This window comes from Stegastes partitus, unplaced genomic scaffold, assembly GCF_000690725.1.
Source record: "Stegastes partitus isolate 25-593 unplaced genomic scaffold, Stegastes_partitus-1.0.2 Scaffold1021, whole genome shotgun sequence".
Classification (NCBI taxonomy): domain Eukaryota; kingdom Metazoa; phylum Chordata; class Actinopteri; family Pomacentridae; genus Stegastes; species Stegastes partitus.
In genome coordinates this window covers 137,051-156,929 of record NW_007578752.1, presented here as the reverse complement: position 1 = coordinate 156,929, position 19,879 = coordinate 137,051, and the positions used below count along the sequence as shown (strand labels likewise).

General features: G+C 42.5%; 1 protein-coding gene across 1 annotated transcript in view; it reads right to left on the bottom strand.

The window, feature by feature from the left end:
* Positions 1 to 19,879, bottom strand: part of unc13c (unc-13 homolog C (C. elegans)) — a 106,552-nt gene that overhangs the window by 72,939 nt on the left and 13,734 nt on the right. The window contains exons 3-9 of the mRNA XM_008295128.1: positions 19,804 to 19,850; positions 18,592 to 18,670; positions 15,815 to 15,886; positions 11,582 to 11,801; positions 9,708 to 9,935; positions 5,415 to 5,556; positions 2,885 to 3,054 (exon numbers count right to left, since the gene is read on the bottom strand). Coding sequence (XP_008293350.1) covers positions 2,885 to 3,054; positions 5,415 to 5,556; positions 9,708 to 9,935; positions 11,582 to 11,801; positions 15,815 to 15,886; positions 18,592 to 18,670; positions 19,804 to 19,850 — 958 coding nt within the window. The remainder of the gene's footprint in view (positions 1 to 2,884; positions 3,055 to 5,414; positions 5,557 to 9,707; positions 9,936 to 11,581; positions 11,802 to 15,814; positions 15,887 to 18,591; positions 18,671 to 19,803; positions 19,851 to 19,879) is intronic.

Sequence of the window (19,879 nt, the reverse complement as noted above, 5' to 3'; positions counted from 1 at the left end):
GATATCTGCAGAATAATAACATAGTATTATGGTGCTGTTTTCATTCACTTTTCAACTCTTCCAAAGCATACAGTAGAATCAGTTTTCTTCATCTTTGAATAAGTTTGGGGGTTACCACCGTTGCCTCACAGTTAGAAGATCCTTGTGCCTGCATGGGTTCTCCAGCTTCCTCCCACAAGGTCCAAAAACATGCTGAGGTTAGTTGGTGATCCTAAATTATCCATAGGTGTGAATGTGCTTGGTTGTCTGTCTCTAAGTGTAGCCCTGTGACAGACTGGCGACCTGTCCAGGGTGAGTCGGCTGAGATAGGCTCCAGTGAGGATTAAGCGGTGTGTAAATAATCAATGGATGTATAAGGCTGTGAAGCTACTGTGCCCGAGGATGATTAGTGTGGACTGGTCACCAAACTGAGTTTTTTTGAGTTTGATGTTCTTGTTCTGGAAATAAAAAAGCTAATCACATGATTCTGTTTTTCATTTTTCGAACAAAAATAAAAACTTCTATTTTTGGTTTCCTAACAAAACAAGAAAAAGAATTTGCCAAAGACAAAAGATTGGCTTTATTCCTCTTTCTTAGTTTTTGGTTTTAAGACAAAAAGAATTTGAGTGATAAATTAATTATGGATTATTCAGTAATACCAGACCTTTACTCTTCTTTCTCTGCTCAGCTGACTGACGTGTACATCCTTGGGTTGAAATTTCTTTCTTTTTTTTTTTAACCAGATGGTGAAACAAGTGAAAGACATAAGTGACTCCAGTCAGCAGCAAAACTCAGTAAACTTTGTAAACAGCGATAGTACACTGCTGCTGAAATGTCTCCTTAACCGTGTCATAAAATGAACACAGATAAAATACTGTGAACCAAAAAACGTGAATGGAAAGACAGATTAATGGGATGACATCATGTACTGTAAAACATGCAGCCTTCTTGTACCAGACAACACTTTTGGGATTTTTTGGGAAATGAAGCTCTGCATGCAAATACAAACACACACACACACACACACACACACACAACATCAAATGCCGAAATACACACTGACAGGTCTGAGAGCTAATGACTGCAAAGCTGCGGGGGTTCATTACAGACTTTAAATGGCCCCCCCTCTGTGCCCTCATATACTATTCATCTCTACTGTGTCAAATGAGCGAAATTTTCCTCTGCAGTCAGTTGGTCAAGAGACCGACAAGTGAAGAATAATAACGTGACAAAGCGACAGAGACGAGCGCTGCAAACGCAAAAAGCCCAGATTGAAGAGCAGCTGAAGAGGCTTAGAGAGGAGTGCAGCTGGAGGGGTGGACACCCACACCAGCAAAGGCCTGTTTAAACATTCATTGTGGACATTTAAAAAGGCACAGAGCAGCAGCAGTGGGCAGGGGTCACTATTACCACAAATTGCTTCCTTTTAGCTAGAGAGGCAAACAAAGACAGCACCCGCCAGTCATAATACTCCAACAGAAGTGGGAGCTCCCATTATGTTGCCATTCAACTTCGTGCAGCACGTTGAAACCAGTGATGTATGAGGAAGCAAACAGCGACAGACAGAATCTGGTGCATGGACGGCAGCGATGACCTCAGCTGGACCACACTGTATCATGAATTTACCCTCATATGCTGTTAAACTGGTGCATTAGGAGGATATAAGGCCATTAAATGAGCCTGTGTTATATTTCTAAGCTGTGAACTTTGTGAAATGTGTCAAAATCACGAGCAAAACGCAATACGTTTTTAGTATTTACACTCCATAATTAACACCAAAATCTAAAGCTCGATTCATCTCAACTATTTTAATTATCACTTCTTAATTTCTGTATTTATTCATCACAACACTCTGTGGTTTCAGCTCCTCAAATTGATGATTTGCTGTCATCTTTGTTATTAATGGAAGTCATTTCTCAGACTGGGAAACTAAACGAAGGGATTGAAGACACCAGTGGGACCACTGAGAAATGCTTTTTTTTTTTTTTACTGGGTTTTAACATTTCATTACTAAACAATTAATCAAGGAAACACTTGGCACACCAATCAATGATGAAAATCAGAATTACTTGCTGAAGCCATTTATTTTCTAGTCACGGATTTAAATACTTGCTTCTAAAACTTTGTACGGGTGCTTCTGTGCTGTAACATCTTAGAGTCTGGCTAAATTTCTGTTCAGTTGAATAAGTTATTCTTGGGTATCAATCATAGACTGTATAAAAGCTGGACGTAGCTACCGTGAAGTTGATTTCTGCACTGAGAAAATGAAGCCAGGGTTTTGTTACTTCCTGGTTGACATCTTGGATTTTTGGAGCCAGTGACACAAAAATCGTCGGAGGGGGGCGGAGCCATAGGAGCAGCGATTGGTCAGACGGATTGAGAGGCGGGCCCTCTCTGCCCGCCCACATTTACCACCTTCTGTTCGCTTCGTCTGCATCATCGCTGCTGACTGTCAATCAAGCCAGCCACGCCCCTTGCCTCGCAAAATGTTGACGATTTTTTAAAAATTCAGTATTGATTTATTTTTAGATTGGCCACCTGGTCTCTGGACTTGACCATGAAAACTAATTTAAAAAAAATCCTGAGCTGTAGGAATGCGGTATTTCCTGATCTGTGATCACTTCTTTTCCAATTCATTTCTATGGGAGCCAGGGCTTTTTGGAGCCAGGACTAGTGGACGTAGTGATATTGCAGGTTTTTGACACTTCTGGGTTGGCTTCATTTTTCAGGGCCGGTTGCTACGTCCATCTTTTATACAGTCTGTGGTATCAATCCCAAAATTCTGCTATTACATCTGTGATACATTTCAATTGACCACATATTGTAATCATTTTATCATTATAACACTTGCCAACATCATTTTTCAGACAATCTGAAGTACTCTGTGATCAAATGGACAGCCTACCTAGATTGTACCAGACGTCCATTTCTCCGCTGAGAGTGCGAACCTCGATGATGGTCTGGCCCAGGAAGTCGTCTGACTCGCGCTTGAAATGCTGCTTCACCCGCGATTTGATGTCATCGTCCTCGTCCCACACCCGCACCTTGATGCGATCGGTGGCGTTGTGACACTCGCTGTGAGTTGGAAGACGATCACACCGGGTCAGAACAATCACAACAACATAAATACCGACAGCGGCAACGGCGTATTCAGTGACAGCTCATCAGGTTGTGGCATTCAGCAGAGCGGAATAGCAGTCAAACGCACAATCGAAGCATAAACATAAGTGCACGCACATGTACATCCAGATCTTTTCTCAGTAATGTATGGAGAATCATTCTAGGTTTGAATAACAGAATGTGAGTTTCTGTGTGGTTGTATTTGTGAAGGCGATCTCTCTGCCTGGCAGGAAGAATTACCCCAAGATATCCTGTGACCTTTACTCTGCCTCTCTGTGTTTTCACTCTCTCGTCCATGGCATGCTAAAATTATCAGAGAGAAACTGAACCAAAAATAAAAAAAATAAAAGTGCGGCATTCAAAGCAAAGGATTATCTATTTGTATTACATTTCTACTGTAAAATATCCTTCTCTTTTCCTCCTTCTTGCACATGTACAGCTGACAGACGTTCCACAGTAATGACGCTGCTAAATAGAACGGAGGTGGCCAAAGCAATTCAGACGGGGTCAGGCTGTTCGGCTCTGGATTTAAAAGCAACAGATTACATTTTGTTCTAATGACATCTTGGGTGTGACAGCCAGACAAACAGTATCTGCAGTATTTTTTTTTTTTAACTAATCCCTTTCCAGGGGAAACACTGGCGGCTGCAGCTGCACTATTCCAGGACTTTACTCTCTGCCAAGCACACAGTAATGTATCGCTCTATTAATCTACATCCCTGTAGTAATGGGAAAGAGTTTTATTACAGCCACCACTAGAGTCTCATTACAGGTGTGGAGCCTTGTCTGTTCCTGGCTTAGGAGACGCAACACAAACATTCGGAAAACCTCAGTAGAACCCAATTCCGCAGATGAGCTGTGAAGAGTACTGAAAGGAAGTGAAGCAGCACTAATGCCAAGAGTTTTGAGAAGGGATGGAAACAAACCCTGACACTAAATAGTAATCATTTATAAAAACATTTTCATGTTGACGTGAAAAAACAAAACGATTGTTACATGAATATGAGCGAGCAGTGCAGGCAAACATATCCAGAAGAATGATGCTGGAAAACTCAGGCATAAATTTAAAAAAATAAAATAAAATGCTATTAGCTGCTCTCTCTTTGGTTTAAGTCAACATGACAAACCCTCCCTGATTCTCTCCCCAGTGCGCCATCAACGCAGGATTACAGCTAAACAGGAAAAGAAGAGAAAATAAAGAGCTAAAAATAAGAATATAATGCAAAGGCTTTGTGATGGCTGGTGGGTTGGAGCCAGACTTGGGTCAAATTATATGCCCACACTACTTTTGTTTGTTTTAACAGACAGATACATGCGAGTTGAATATCCGACTACAGCTCAGCGTTAACAAGTCACTTTTGAATACCTTTGCTCTTCCTGTTTCGAATGTCCTGAGGCAGAAAACTTACACATCTGCTGCTCGAGGCGGAGCGGAACAACCGCTAAAAGCTACTGACACATACTATTTTTCACCCTGGTCTAGGTTAACCTCTGCAGCTCCTGAGAGGAAATTACACTTTGCTTTTCAAGCTGGTTCTTATTTTCAGTTGTGGCATCGCTCTAAACAAAGACAACATCCATTAAGGTAAGCGTGGCACATCTCTGACAGGGTTCACAAAAGCTCCAACTTCCCACATTTTCTAAACTGTCTATTTAGGAATTCAAAGATGACTTCTTTTTGATTAACAACATAAGATAAGATAAGATAAGATAAGATAAACTTTATTGTCTGTCACAAGTGACAGAAATTTTTCTTTGACAGGCATAAAAACAAACACATTTAAAACAACATACAAGTACAGCCATAATTAAAAGGACGTTAGGGGCAGTTAAAAACAGCAAAGTGTTCACTTCCAATTTAAGTGTGCATTATTGTACATGTAGCTGTGTGGAAATGAAGTCAGACCATACAGACAAAGTGGAAGGAGACACAGAGAGGTGATGTTGCTCTAACGACTGCATACCGACCAAACGGAAACGCCTGCGTTAACGCCTGATCAGCACAATGGAGAAAAATGAGTAGTCACGCACAGCTAAGGCGGCAAAGCACAAGAGGATTCATTTTGTTGTTGAAACAACAGGATTAAGACCTGTGTTGTTTACCCTGATGGATGCCAGTCTGCATCTCCAAAATGTCTGCAGTGCAGCTGGTGTCCTAACGTGTCCTATTTGAGCTATTAAGAAAGAGTCAGTAATAAAAAATAAATAAAAAAGACTTATTTACTGATGTCTCAAGAATCGCTTGAACAGATGATTCCTAATCTTCGTGGGGATTATCTGGTCAGACGGAGATTAAATTAATAGAGAGCACTCACAAGTAGAATTTCTCATCCCAGATCGGATTCAGGTTGCCAAAGATGGTCTTCGTTCGGCGTTTGGTCTTTCCCACCTGGACGGTGACGTAAGGGTCACTGGAGCCGGTTTTATCCTTGGCCTGTAAACCCTGTGCGCTCATGACTGGAAACAAAACACAGGCGGAGAAGAGAGAACTTTCAGGCACGTACCACAAACAGCACATATGATCATTTTAGCTATGAAGTGCTACCAGTAGTTAATTTAGTTATAGGATTAGCAATCTATAGCTTCTTAGTCATGTTGCTTTTAAAGCCACATGGAGGAGACACTGGCCTGGTGTAAGCTAAGTGTATCCACGTATTTTTAATTGCAGCTTTTTTTTTTTTTTAAACAAAACACCATCCTGGACTTGTTAAGCGGCATTAATTCAATGTGAGATGCCATCTGGAGTAAATAAGACTTACTGTCGCGAGCAGCGCTGTATGTTATCTGGCGTTTCACAAGCAATTTATTAGGTTAACATTCAATATCTGGATGTCTCTTTCTTCTCTATAAGCCCTGCAGTCCATCACAACATGCCTCTTCACGGCTCTACACATCCAATGGACCGACTAGCCACTATTTTACCTGAGTATCTACTATTTATTCAACTATAATGACCATGAGAAATGTAAGAGCATAGAGGTTTCAGCAGAAAAATGGACTGTTTCTTATTGCAGGACTTGCTGTAAAGGGATGTTCTAAAGATGCAGCATCACTACTTTTACAAGAGGATCAAAAGATCAAACAAAGGCAGCAGTGTTTGACTCCCCGGTGCGGCTCGTGTTCATCGATTGATACGACAACAAGCCTTTTGCATGAAGTATCGTTATTCATACGTGCTGGACAGGCATATGTCTATTCTCACACAAAGCGCACAGGCAGCTGTAGGCTATTTTTAAGCCTCACTTTTACTCATTGATTCTGTAACTGCATCCTTCAGTGTGTTGATACAGAAGACGCAACTCGAGAGTTTCATTATGGAGCTTTAGTGCTTGAGACTGTCTTCTAACAATGTCAAAAAGCTATTGTTGTACCTGAGAGCAACCATCTGTGCTGCTCAGGCTGCTTTTGACAGGATTGTTTATAATTGTGTATAAATTGGACAATCTGTGGCAAAGTTACCCAAACATCTTGTCTTAATATTCTGCATGCGGTAACAGCTCGACTCTTGATAACAGACTGAATGTGCTCCGGGTCCACTTGTGGAAAATCTGAGGGTTTAATGTCTGGATGCATTACAGGACGTTCTCACCCGCTTCACTCAGATATTGCTTACTATTTGGTTCTTACAGATAAAACAACCTGAGGGCTTTTTGCCTGCCGTAAGTAATACAAAATAAAAATGTCCGCTGAGTGCACACACCATATTCAATTACCAATGAGTTGAACCTAATATTCTGCAACGTTTAATACTTCCACCTTGTTGCTTTAGTGTGTTGGCACATAAACATTTACTAAATAAGCTCAACCTGATAGGAAGATATCTGGTCATATTTGGTAATGAACAGCCAGGAGATTAAAGTTATTGCAATGAATCCCCGGAGGAACATCGGTGTGTGAATCAAGTTTCACAGCAAATCCAATCGTTATTGAGATCTATCGATAAAGAAGTAAAACGTCAACCTCATGCATATTTGATCAACGTTATTTGCGCCGGACAGCTGCTGAATTACAGCAAAGTGGGAAGAAAAATAGCAAATAAAACAACGCTAGCAGTGCCACATTAGGCTTGCAATAGCTAAAACAGCAATGCAGCTCTTTGGTGCACTGACAACAGCCATTATTTATGCTTTTTTTTGTATATAGCTATGATTTATCTGTTCCTATATCCAGGCTTTAGGTAGATCCCACCCCTGTGAGCGTGCCCACTGCTCCAACATGCCCATGCTGAGCTAAGACTTGGCTTATCTGATTCAGAACCTCACTTCCACACAGAGGAAGGTGCAGAGAAGGAGAGACAGTAGTATTTCACCGCGCCATAAAAGGGAAAAAGGACACTGCTGCATTAAATATGCATAAGTGACAGTCTAAATAATTCAGGGTACATATATATCTCTCAGCCCAATGCTGACAGGACTTGGTGGGCAGGATATAGAGGTTTGGGGGGAACCGTGGCCCACTTGCTCCAGGAGTACTCCAAATAAAATGACTCGTGTAGTAAAGGGAGGGGTCTGAGACAGTGACATATTATATCTCACCGAACAATTTCTACACCGTGAGTATCTTTGAGGAAAAATTGTGCGTCACCATCTCCTATTACCTCATTTGAACCGTTAATATAGCTCCGTTTTCTCCACTAAGTGGCGATCACATGAGTCAGTTCAGTCCGTGAGGGGGGACTGTGATTCAGATCTAGCGGACAAGGATGTGATTTGCCGCATTTAAATGTTAAAATTAGAACGTTTGTGATCAAGGTTCATATTAACTGTGCACCTTTCACCAGACACAGAATACCTCATGGTCAGTCTCTGGTGCTTCAGAGCCAATGCCGGGCTGTTTTTATCTAATGAATGATCAAGTAAATAACAACTCAATACCTACACTCTAAAACGGGGCGTTCAATAATCCCCCAGAAAATTGGCCGAGGTAACCCTGGGTCTTTGTCACGTCTCTTTCACTCTCTTTCTTCTTTTTTTTTTTTTTATCCCGCCCTTCCTCTTCCACTGTTCCAGTCCTTTCTATCTCCATTCTAGCATTTTTCTTCTTCCTTCTCTGTTTGTCTCCCTCCTCTCTGTTGCTATTTCTCTCTGCTGTATTGACACGGCGAGAAATGCAAGGTGTGCAATAAATGTGCCGGACCTGGCAGAGCTACCACAGAGATCGACTGGGCTCCAGTGCGAACTTACAGATATAACATTCTGACCTTCTCTCAGGAGCTATTTAACGAGATATAACATGGAACAAATCTAGTACAACCTCAAGCCAGATACATTAAAAAAAAAACTCTCTTTAGCAAATAAAAAGAAAAGTGCTGCACCGGATGAGCACCTAAAACTTTCTGTATATTCACAGTTTATGGTTGTCTGATTTTTTTTACGTTAGCAGTTTTCAACTATATGCTAATAAAGCTAATATGAACACTGGGGAACGAGCAGCAAAGGAAAATAAAACAGTAATAAGGATAAACAACTGAGGTTATGTAATCAAAGAGGTTATGAAAAACAGCACCAAAATTAGACTTAAATATGGAAATGGGGTTTAGTTGTACTCCTTCTCACTAAGGGGGCCGGTAAACAAAGACAAAAGAGATTAGGTAAGAAAAGGAAGAACACCGGTTCCTATTAATTTTGCGATCAAGACGCTAAAACGAGAAAACGTACAACCTGAGCTGGTAAAAACATCTCATCATTAAGTAACTTAAGGAAGTGATATCCATTAAAAGGAGCAGAAAAAATGTGTAATAACGCATCCAAACACGTGAACAAGCTATGAAGTGGTGCACTCAGGGGCATGACATTCTGAGTGGCGTCTCTGATGGAGCTCCAGGTGAAGCTCTGGGGGGGAATCATTCTACAAAAGTTCTGTCAGTGTAGCAAAAGAACCGATAAGGATGTTAGTGAGCTCAAAAAAAGATCATAATGGTCTCTGTCAGGTATTCTTCAACTACACCAATGTGTCTCCTCATGAGGACATCAAGGATGTTTGGTATTTAAAGTGGCACCATTTAACGAGCATTGACAACCTGATGAACTCTTCTCCTGCTCAACTTTTATCATGTTTTCATTAGACTGACATGTGAAAAATTCAAGTGTCATCAAAAATATGCCACAGCTTGGGTACAGAAGTCAAACATGTAGCAGAGGAGTGTACGAGTTTGTGTTCTAATTTCACAGTCAGTACATGATGATTAAAAAAAAAATCATTAATTACTGTCTGCAGTAATAACCTTCAAGGTATTATCAACAAATTAGCTCTTCTCAAACTACCTAATCAATTTATATTTCTATATCTGATTAAATGTGCTTTGTTGTTTGTGGTTCAGTGTCAGGGGTTAATGGCTAAGAGCTTGAGGTTAATAACAAGCAAATACTAATTAGAATAACAGTGTTTGTCATTTGGGCTGATTGATGGCATTTTTGTTGATTTAGTGTTGGAGTAAAGGGTCATGGGTCCACAGGGCAGGACACCGACGCTGCAGCATCAAGACATCACCGGCTACAAGAAGTGTTTTACTATTTGGTTGACGGGGGAGTAATGCATATATGAGGGTAATAAAAGTCTTCCTGGATGGTGTGAATATGAACTTTTCTCATACTAGCCACCAAGCTAACCTGTTATGCTGATTTTGGCGGACCACTTGGAGGTCCCATCCAGCACAGCCTGCTTGGCCGTCTTCAGATGGCTGGCGAAGTCCTCCTTGGAGACGTGGAACATCTCCTGGATCACCTCGAACACTTCAGGACGGTTCTTCTCCCTGATCTTCATGCGCTCCTTCATAGCCATGATGATATTCTGCGTTTTGTCTTCGGCCCCGTGCTTGGAGCTCTTCTCCACTGCCCCTGAAAAAAAAGATAAGAGTTAAGTCTCGGTAGGTTGCAAAATCTAGTGCCCATTGAAAAGGCTATATTTCATACGCACTGACCACATTTTATCCAATTTCATTTTTTCAACAAGGAGGCTTAGCCAACCTTGATTTTTTTGAAATACTGCAGCGTGAGTGAGAGTGCACATCCAGCAACTCATTAGATTTAATGTGTCTCTGTGACTCTGAGCTTGTGCAAAATGAGAAATCACAAATTCATGGCTCAATGTCGGTGCGTGTGTGTGCGTTTTTTTTGTGTGAATGTGTGTCCGTGAGACAAAAACAGGCACACGTGACGGCGCATTTTCGATATCTGATCAGAGCATTTCGTATTTGCATTAGATTGAAATGTGATAAAAGATGAATCGCAGTTTGAACTAGAAAACATTGCTACGTTAGTACGAAAAACATTGACTTTCATAACAGTCAAGGTGTAGCTAATCCACTTAGAGTGTGCGAGGATTGCCGTGAGGATCATCCTGAAGCTTCCGTGTCACACTGTTCCTATTAGTCCACACTGGAACAACAGGGATGTGCCTGATTGAAAAAGCTGATTGGAGATTGTAATGAGTACCGGTGACTGAGGGAGCGTTGTAAAGGCGCCGTGTAGCAATGAGTGCAAGGACACGCGTAATATGTGTTACACAAACCGTCAGCATCCACGCCTACTGTAGGACTTACAGTATAATGGCAGTATTTTTAGACATATGGGGGAGGGAAGCGACCTGATAGCTGAGCAGCGAGGACGCATGCCATATGAGCGCCAGTGTCCTGAGTAGTCCCCGACTCCATCCCCAGCCAGCTGGACCATTTACTGCTTGTCATTCCCCCGCTCTCTTCCCCCCCATAATTCCTCTCTCTCTCTCCACCGTCTCCCACGCTCTCTCAATAAAGGCACAAAAACGCCCAAAAATACATATTAAATAATCTAAGAAGGAGGAAGGATTTTACCAAAATGAATCGCCACACATGCATAGTCAGCACTTATCAGAATCTCAGATAAATATTTGACACGTTTTAATTTATCAGTCGTTAGCCAGCAGCGCAAAAATTATCTTTTGTAAGATGTGATGAAATTTATAGAAAATTTAAGCAGGTAACAGAATGACAATAACATTTGCTCACTTTCTCACTCAAACATGCACACACAAATTATTATTAATAATAATAATAATAATAATAATTTATCAAATTTATATAGCGCTTTTCTGGACACTCAGAGACGCTTTACACTGTCAATTATTCATTCACACACATTCATTCTGGTGGTGGTAGCTACGATTGTAGCCACAGCTGCCCTGGGGCAGACTGACAGAGGCGTGGCTGCCATTCTGCCCCTCTGCCCACCACCTCAAACCACCACCTCAAACGCATTCACACCAGGCAAGGTGGGTGAAGTGTCTTGCCTAAAGACACAACGACCATGAAACAGGTTACAGGGCGGAATCGAACCGACCTTCCGATCATTGACCAACTCGCTCTACCACCTGAGCCACAGCCGCCCATACACTCATAAAGACATGCCTTTGAGTTTGACCTTACATGAAAGCATTATTGGATGTAAAAAAAAAAAAAAAAGGGGGCTGTCCATGTGTTAATGGAAAAACGCATCTGCGTCCTTACTTTGTAAACAATCTGCATTGAGCAGATCCTGGCACTTCTCGTGACATTTGACGCCGCACTCCGAGCAGCGCATCCCCTGCCGGGCGATGCCCCACAGCAGACCCTCGCACTCATGGCAGTAGGTGGGAGCAGTTGCCGTCCAAACCTCAAAGTTATGGGGTGTTGTGGATGAGATTGGGTAGATCAAGGCCTGGAGAGTCTTCTTGAAGACATGCAGTTTCTGAAAAAAAAAAGAGGCCATTAATAACTCATGAAATAATACGGTAAGAAGGCCGTGATGGTAGAGATGGAAAAACAGACAAGCTGCGGCCGATGTTGTTAGACTCCCGTGGCACCATATGCTAGAGAGAATAAGATTTCACAACAACATCAAAAGTTCATAAAAAACTGAATTACACTGAAATTGATTTTTAGAAATGTTCAATACATCTTGAGATCAGTGCTCAAAAAGAGGAATGCTCCCGCACCTGCCGAGGGAACACAACAGTCTGATATCATTAACAAAGTTTTAGTGAAACTTTGCAAGTTTAATAGAAACGCGGCCTCAGATGTATTCTGAGTTAGAAGAAATTTACAACAAACGCCTGCATTAATTATGGCGGTTATATAACCTGACTACGCTTTGGCTATCGTTCAGTGTTGCAACAATTTCAAGCTTCTTTTCTAAGTGAAAGGAACCCAACAGATTACATTTGCCAAAAGATAACTTGCAGGAGGTTTTGTTGATCCCTTTTCTGATTACCTTCTCATCAATGGAGAGGTCAGCCGCATGAGAGTAACTCGGCCTTATATCTCATTAAGCTTAGATTAACAGCATCCTTAGCCCACAGGCTTTGCTCACATTGAGTGGTTTACTGACAAAAGCCTCTCCAAACCAAATACTAAAGAAGGGCCTGTCTAGACTGATTGCTGTGTAACAGAAGCCTCTTCAGATTGAATGCTTTACTGCAGGAGCCTTGCCATCCGCAAGGACTAGAAAACGGGGAAGGACTTGCCAGTTCTTGAAGGCAGAATCAATGGATGCTGTAAATAAGGTTTTTAAAAGTGAGCATTATCCAGATTGAGAGAGGGAGCGAGCGAGCGAGGGAATGACAGAGAAAGAGAAGGAGATGTATGGCAGTTAAATAAATCTTGGAGAGGTACTTGTTCTCCACTTCTGCTGAACTCCACTCCTCGGCCCGTCTCCCCGTCGCCACCAGCCCCCAGCGTGTTGACAATGTGCTTTAACACCTGAATAGTAGCTCTGCACTTTCCCAGGACCACTGCACTGCGTGTCTACTCTGCCACACACACACACACAAGCACTTGCAGAGATGATTAAATGACAGCAGATGACAGGAACAACAAGGCTATCTAACATAGTGAAAGTTTGCTGATACAACAGAGAGGCTGCTGAACCCTAGAGGGCCTCTAATGAAACATACAGGGAGACAGAGAGATTTCCCTTTTAATCTGAGCTCGATGAGATGAAGCAGATGTCTGAGATTTATCCTCAACTCACACACAAGCGAGACGAGGGCCACTACCGGAAGCCTGCTCCTCGCGAATTTAATACTTAACTGTCTAATACTGACACAGCCCGCAGGAAATGAGTGAGTCAAAGTTTCACTGAGCTCGGGAAATCTCTGAGACCTCTCGGCTTTTCCCAGTGAGTTGACTTAGCAGGTAAATATCTATTTTTTTTTTTTTAGCTTGTGTTTTACCCACCAAATGTTTTGATTACCGCTGAGCATGTGTTGCAAACCTCATTCTCTCAATTTGTGCAACTCCGTGACTGCCGCATGACTAATATTTTACTATCAGTTTCATGACCGCGCGCTGTCTGTTCCTGTCTTTTTGCATTTCCTTCCCTCTCCCCGTCTCGTCACTCTTCAGTCCTGACACCGCGCGTCACACTGTGCAGCAGATGTGAGGAGAGTGCTGCATGTGCGAGTCTCTTGTGTTACACTGTGAGGTAACCCTGGTGATTTTGTGCTAGACGCTGCTAGAGTTGATTGACAGCCGCAGCCTGTGCCTGAAAGCAACATGACGGAGAAGAATCTAATCTCTCCTCCTCCTTTCACCCCTCCTTTCCAATTTCACCACCTATTGTCCTTGTCAACCACTTCATTGACGCTGCCATCCCCCCCCCCACAATCCTGTTCCAGCCTTCTACACCTCTAATCTTTAACTACTCCACCGTCTCAGCCTTAACAAGGGATCCATGTTTGTCTTTTCAAGCCACGTGACATTGCCGAGCACTTGCATGTGTTTTAAACTAAATCAAAGTTGCGCTCTTTTGTACAGCAAGATCCACGAAACTTGACTTGAGATGGAAAGCCAAGACAAGCATTTTAAAATCAATACAGTATTATTTTGGTGCTAACAACCTGCCTGATGATATCTGACCTGACTTATAGTTACACATCACATCTTATTTCCAGATACTCGCTGACCCGTGTCAGGTCGTAGCTTCCTTCTTCCTTTGTAAAAGTCCCTGGCTTGTCTCGGCAGGTAAGCGTGGCCTCACTTTATGTTGACAGTCACCGTTAAAAGGCTCTGGTGGTCAGATCACATGCAGCTCAGAACATTGAGCGGACACACGGGCAGTTAGCCGGCCCCCACATTATGTTCCTTTCTGCTCTAAAAAGCAGATACATGGGAAACATGACACACACAGAGAATAACATTAAGGGAAGAGGAGAGGTCTATATGTTAGCGACGGCAGCGTCACAGACACTTTAGTCAAATAATTGGATTAAAATGTATCAAGACGAAAAGTTAAATAGTGGAAGAGATGGTGAACAGATGAAACAAATAGAAGATGGAAGAAGGAAGCATTCCAAATGGATTCAAACATTCCTGCAGGGAGGGCAGATTGTTCAACATGGCTGCCTAAGCAGTGGCATCAGGGCCAGGGGGATGGAGGGGGGGGTCATGATGACAAATCACTCTCTGATCTTTTCTCATTCTCTCCTATTTTCCGTCCTTCTCCCACCCTTCCTTTCCTTAGCCTTTCTCCTCTCTTTCCTTAACTCCTCCACACTCTTAAACAGCATATGGTTGTTTACTGAGCGCTCTCGCAGTTCTCGCAGTGAAGCACTCTCCTGGACTTAATGCAGCAGATAAAACTCTGACATCTGCTCGTCCTACTTAGCAAGACCACACAATCTACAGCTTTGCTTAGAAGTCAGCTGCCCTCGACCAGTCATTAAACTCCTCTTTGTTTGCTCCTAATAAGAATATTGGATGATATCGCTAAAGTTCAGGTCCTTGCTCACTGCTGCAGCACAACTTTCAAAGTTACTCCAGAATCAACTCTTTTTATACACCAGTTCACATGCTGCATCACTCACGTCATTTCTCCCTCATCTAGGACATGACTTGTTCATCCCTAAAGCCCCTTTAATCAAAAGCGTGGCTATTAGTAAGCAATCAAGACCCTGTCACCAAAGGGCAACTGGGCATGTGGACCATTAGGAGCAAGTCAAGTGTGTGAAGCCAATAGAGTCTATGAACATGTAGTTGCACACAAGTTCAATGCCACATTTAGGGTCTCTTGAAAACGATGAAATCTTGGTGCAATATGTACAGAGCACATTTGAATCCAGTAATCTTGTAGGCTTAGGCAGCCCCTTGTTGCACATCAGCGGATATGAAATTGTCTGCTTGTTTGTCTTGCTGAGAAACTGCTTTCTCCTGCTGTTTGCCTCCTGTTATGCGGTCTTCCCTCTGGGAGGGAAGAATTGCAATCAATTAATGCAGAGAGAGCTTTAGAGGTCAACACAAAAGTGTCTCACGCCATCGACTGAGACATTCTGCCCTTTCTGCAAAGCTCAGTCATCCTCAGTGTGCGGTGCATATTATTAATTGTAGCACACTGTCTAAATAAAACGATAGGACCATTCCTTGATTTCTGAACTCTGCCAAATTATCTGACAGAGGGAGTACAGCGGAGAGAATGATTAACTGACCACAGAGACCAATTTAATAAACTGCAGTGTGCGTTTCAGACGGAGACACGGGGAGACTGTGGAACCCTGTGTTCCTGGCAACATGGCCTCCACACCCTTTGAGTACAACGGCTGCAGCAAACAGCGCGGCTAGAAAAGTTTGCCAGTATTCCAGCACCCTCTTCTCCAAACGCCGTCCTAAAAAATAATGAGAACACACAGACCTCGTGCCTGCAAAAAAAACCCCTCCGTTACCCACTAAGACTGCACAATAACCACACAGTGACGTCGGTGCACTCACCAGGTCCTCGTTATTCAGGGTGGACCGGTTCACCAGAGCGAACGAGATGCCTGCCTTTCGAGCAGTGAGGGTCTGAGGGAAGAAGAGGGAAATTGAGATCAAGAAAGGGGATTAAATTCACCGACCCATTTTACCTATCTGTACTTTTATGCGGCATCTCAATGGATTTACACACAGCGGCATGTAGAGCACACAGAGTTCAACAGCTTGTGAATGAGTGGGAATATTTTTGTTCGAGGCGGATGAGCTCCAAGCACAAATGATGAACACAAATACATTTAGTTTGGTAGTTAAATTCAAAAGCATTATATCAAATAAGAAAAAAAAGACACACAGAAAGTGAGCTTACCAAAGCCTGTCATTTCCAAGAGGTCACGAATAAGAGAATGAAAGAAAAAAACAGGAAATTGAATTAGGCAAGAAATGGGGAAGGTGAACGCTGAAAGCACAAACAGCAGAGGAATTGAATTTATTATCCATACTGAGCGCATAGGTGTCTCAACTGCCATGCAGGACTGCTGGTTAGGCCATAGAGCTCTAGAAAGATTCAACTATTCATCAAGAGAGATTACGCAGCCGCTGCATGATTCTTTATCCACTCATGCATTGGAAGTTACTAAACTGCAGTCATGCTTGGCACTTATATTCAGTTCTCTGTTGGATGAAGCTTTGATCATATTTTCTGCTGTCTGCTCTGCACATTAGTTTGACACAAACAGAGAAACACAAGACGCACACACTCATGTATGGGTGAAGCCAGCTGTACTGCACGACACCGACTCGCACTCACACACACTTACGACAAAAAAAAAGACACACACACATACACACACACACACATCTGCCCAGACAGTTACTCAAACCGGTGCACACACCCACACACACACACTGCACTCTCACAAACACAAACAGGGAACGACACACACAGAAACACACATTTACATAAATTAGCTGTTATATTAAGATCCATTGAGTCTGGGTGAGCAGAGATTGATAAACATTTATCCCATACTGAGGGAAGTTACGTAACAGAGGAATGCAGACATGGACAGCTGACAATATTGGATCAGTCTTTACCACGACCCTCTTGTCTGTACAGCCCAGCTATGGTAAAGATCCATGGAAGCCATGGAGAATGTAGGAGGGAACGTGACCTCTACATGAACTGTGAGTGTTGATGTAAGTTTATCAACATGCACCAGCACTGCTGAGGTTGCTGCGGGCAATACAATAAGACCCTGTGACCAGATATTATCAACTCAGCTATAATATAGCGTTCAGTGCTTTGTGAATTGATTTCCAACTTTTTTTTTTGTTGTTGTTGTTGTTGTTGTTTATGTTTTTGCACCCCGCCGTAATGTGGGGGAACCCTGCCGTCCATTCCAATCAAACGCTGTTGCTGCCCTGAAGCAATCACACAGCAAATGGGGAACATTGACAAAGGAGAGGCATGAGAGGGGACCAATTAGTTTGCTGACTACTGACTTCATCCCACGTGTAAAAGGCTTGCTCAGTGTCACTTTTACATGATTTAAAAGCCCCACACAGTTAAATCAGAAGTCAATGAAGTCTCTCGGATATATTTTTGGGCTGAGTTGTCAACATTTCAAGTTCGGTACAATTTTGCGACACCTGCCGAGCAACAGGATAAGGGAGATAAATGTCGAGCAACGGCCAGGCTGAAATCTGACAACTCACTGAAAAATATTACCCATAGCTGTTATGGGTCTATGTAGGAATGGCAAATATACACGCAAAAATCCAAAAAAAAGAAAAAAAAGAAAAATTAAAAACGACAACCCATACTTACCAAGACATTGTTGGTTATTAATTTCATGAGAGATATGGACAAATACAGCATCAACTCATGTTGTTCACCGTGATATAAACATTCATCAGCATCTATGTGTATGACATCAAGCTGCATTAGCATTTGCATAAAATGCATTTTGTATTATTTCAAAAAGAAAATTTAAAAGACTATTAAACAGATTGCTTTTGTAAGAGATTTAATTTAAAGAAGTCGTGTTACTATTTCCACTGTTTGGGCTAAAAATACATGAAGATGAGAAACGAACATACACAAGACAGACATACTGTGCGGCACATAATGGACAAACAGTTATAAACAGACATGAATACTACTGGCATCACAACAGACTGTTGTCTTTCACAAAGGCTAACCATGTGGCACAGTGCTAAAGTGGACTTCACTGCAACCGGCCTCTCTGTGGGATATGTTATGACACATTATGGTGCAATAAAAACAAATGGTGAAGCATCACTGTGATGCGCTGTCTTAAACACCCTCTCTAGACTAATTAATCAAGCAGCAGAGTTATGGGTAAGGTTACATTTAACATTCCCACAAGGCAGTGCTCTAAACAGAATAGCCAGAGTTTTAAGTGGGTGCTTCTTTTTTTTTTTTAATCACTAATCAGCTATTTAATCGGGTTTATGTGATGTTTTAAATTCTATACATTTGAAATCATCACAATCACATGCTGCAACAATCACAATTAAAATTACAAACGCAGATCAAGTTGTGTTTAATAACCATGACGCTGTAGGTGAGCATATTAAATAATGATCATAAACAAACACTGCCGCTCTAAGGTACTATCACATTCTATCAGGTTGCCAGTAAAGATATTATTTTCCTCAGCAGGGTGTCCATACTCACACGGAGCGGGATTCCACTACAGTGGTGCAACATGGGGTCACTTGGATAGATTTGACATAAATCACACATAACCTTGTTGAGGCAGATGACTCACCAGGTCTCGGACAAGAGGCACTGTCCTCTTGCGGCGTAAATCTGGCATGCTGTCAATACCATAAAGAATACTGCCAGCCCTGGAGAAGCAGACAGATTTAAGGTGTATTAATATCATAATAATGCCATGCTGTGGGAGACATTACTACGATGAAAGGGGGGGAGGGGGGACCTGATTTACACAGCCGGCAAACACCATGGATCATGCCTCCTTCCTAACCTGTCCTGCCCCCTTCCGCTTCACTTTGCATCGCGCTGACCTCCTACGCCACATATTCCCGTAATCCCTTTCACCTTCTGCTGTACCTATAGGCTTTCCCCTCTTACATGTAGCTCATTTTTTACAGGTTATAGCTGACATATTTTACCTGTAACTAGATTTATTTTACATTTTGCGAGAGCTGCTGAGGCCCCAGTGCAGCAAAAAAAAAACACGCAAACGACCGAATCCCCGCCCCAAAAACTTTTAAGATTCTCAGTCTACAACACTTCAGCTCCAGTTCTCTTAATCTCTCCATCTTCTGACTCCCTTGTGCACACTCCACGGATCCCTCGTTGCTTCTCTACCAGTCTTTTCCCGTGAGGCTCTCAGTGGCATCACCTCAACTGTCACTCAAAGCCTCTCTAATGACCTCAACATGACATCAAGGCCCCAATGCCTCCACACAGATAAAGCTCCTCAAGCCTTTCTGTCAGGCCTCTGAGCGACATCAGTGGTTTGACCCTAAAGATACACAACGTGACAGCTGTACAGTCTTTCGCTTCATCCCAGGGACCCTGGCTCTCGCTGCCTATACGCCCGATGCATGCTGCAGATGGCTGCATAGTCATGGCATGTGTTGGGGTAATGGAGGCTAAATAAGATTATTAGCTATTCTGTCCCGCATGAAATATAACAACAGTTGGCTGCATGTACCTCCCGTGAAGACCTTTAGAAATAACCATAAGCATTACTCAATAGGAAGTCTGTCAGATATAGGAGAAGCTCCACAAATGTTGTGAAGGCATCAGGCGTTTTGGAAATTCATCTTCTCTCTGTGGCAGGTCACAAAAACAGGGATCATGATACTTTAATTGGGGCTGCCTGCCAGGGAACCAGCACGCCCGTAACATCTCAGCTACATGTGTCACAGCGTGAACGTACAAAACAGCACAGCAGATCCGATTTGTGTAATTGTGAACCCATCAGATCAGGAAGCGAGCCACCACTCACCCTCCAGACTGCAAGCCGAGCACTTTGGGATCCAAAATACTGCGAGGCTGCAAGAGAGAACAAAATACACAGTGTA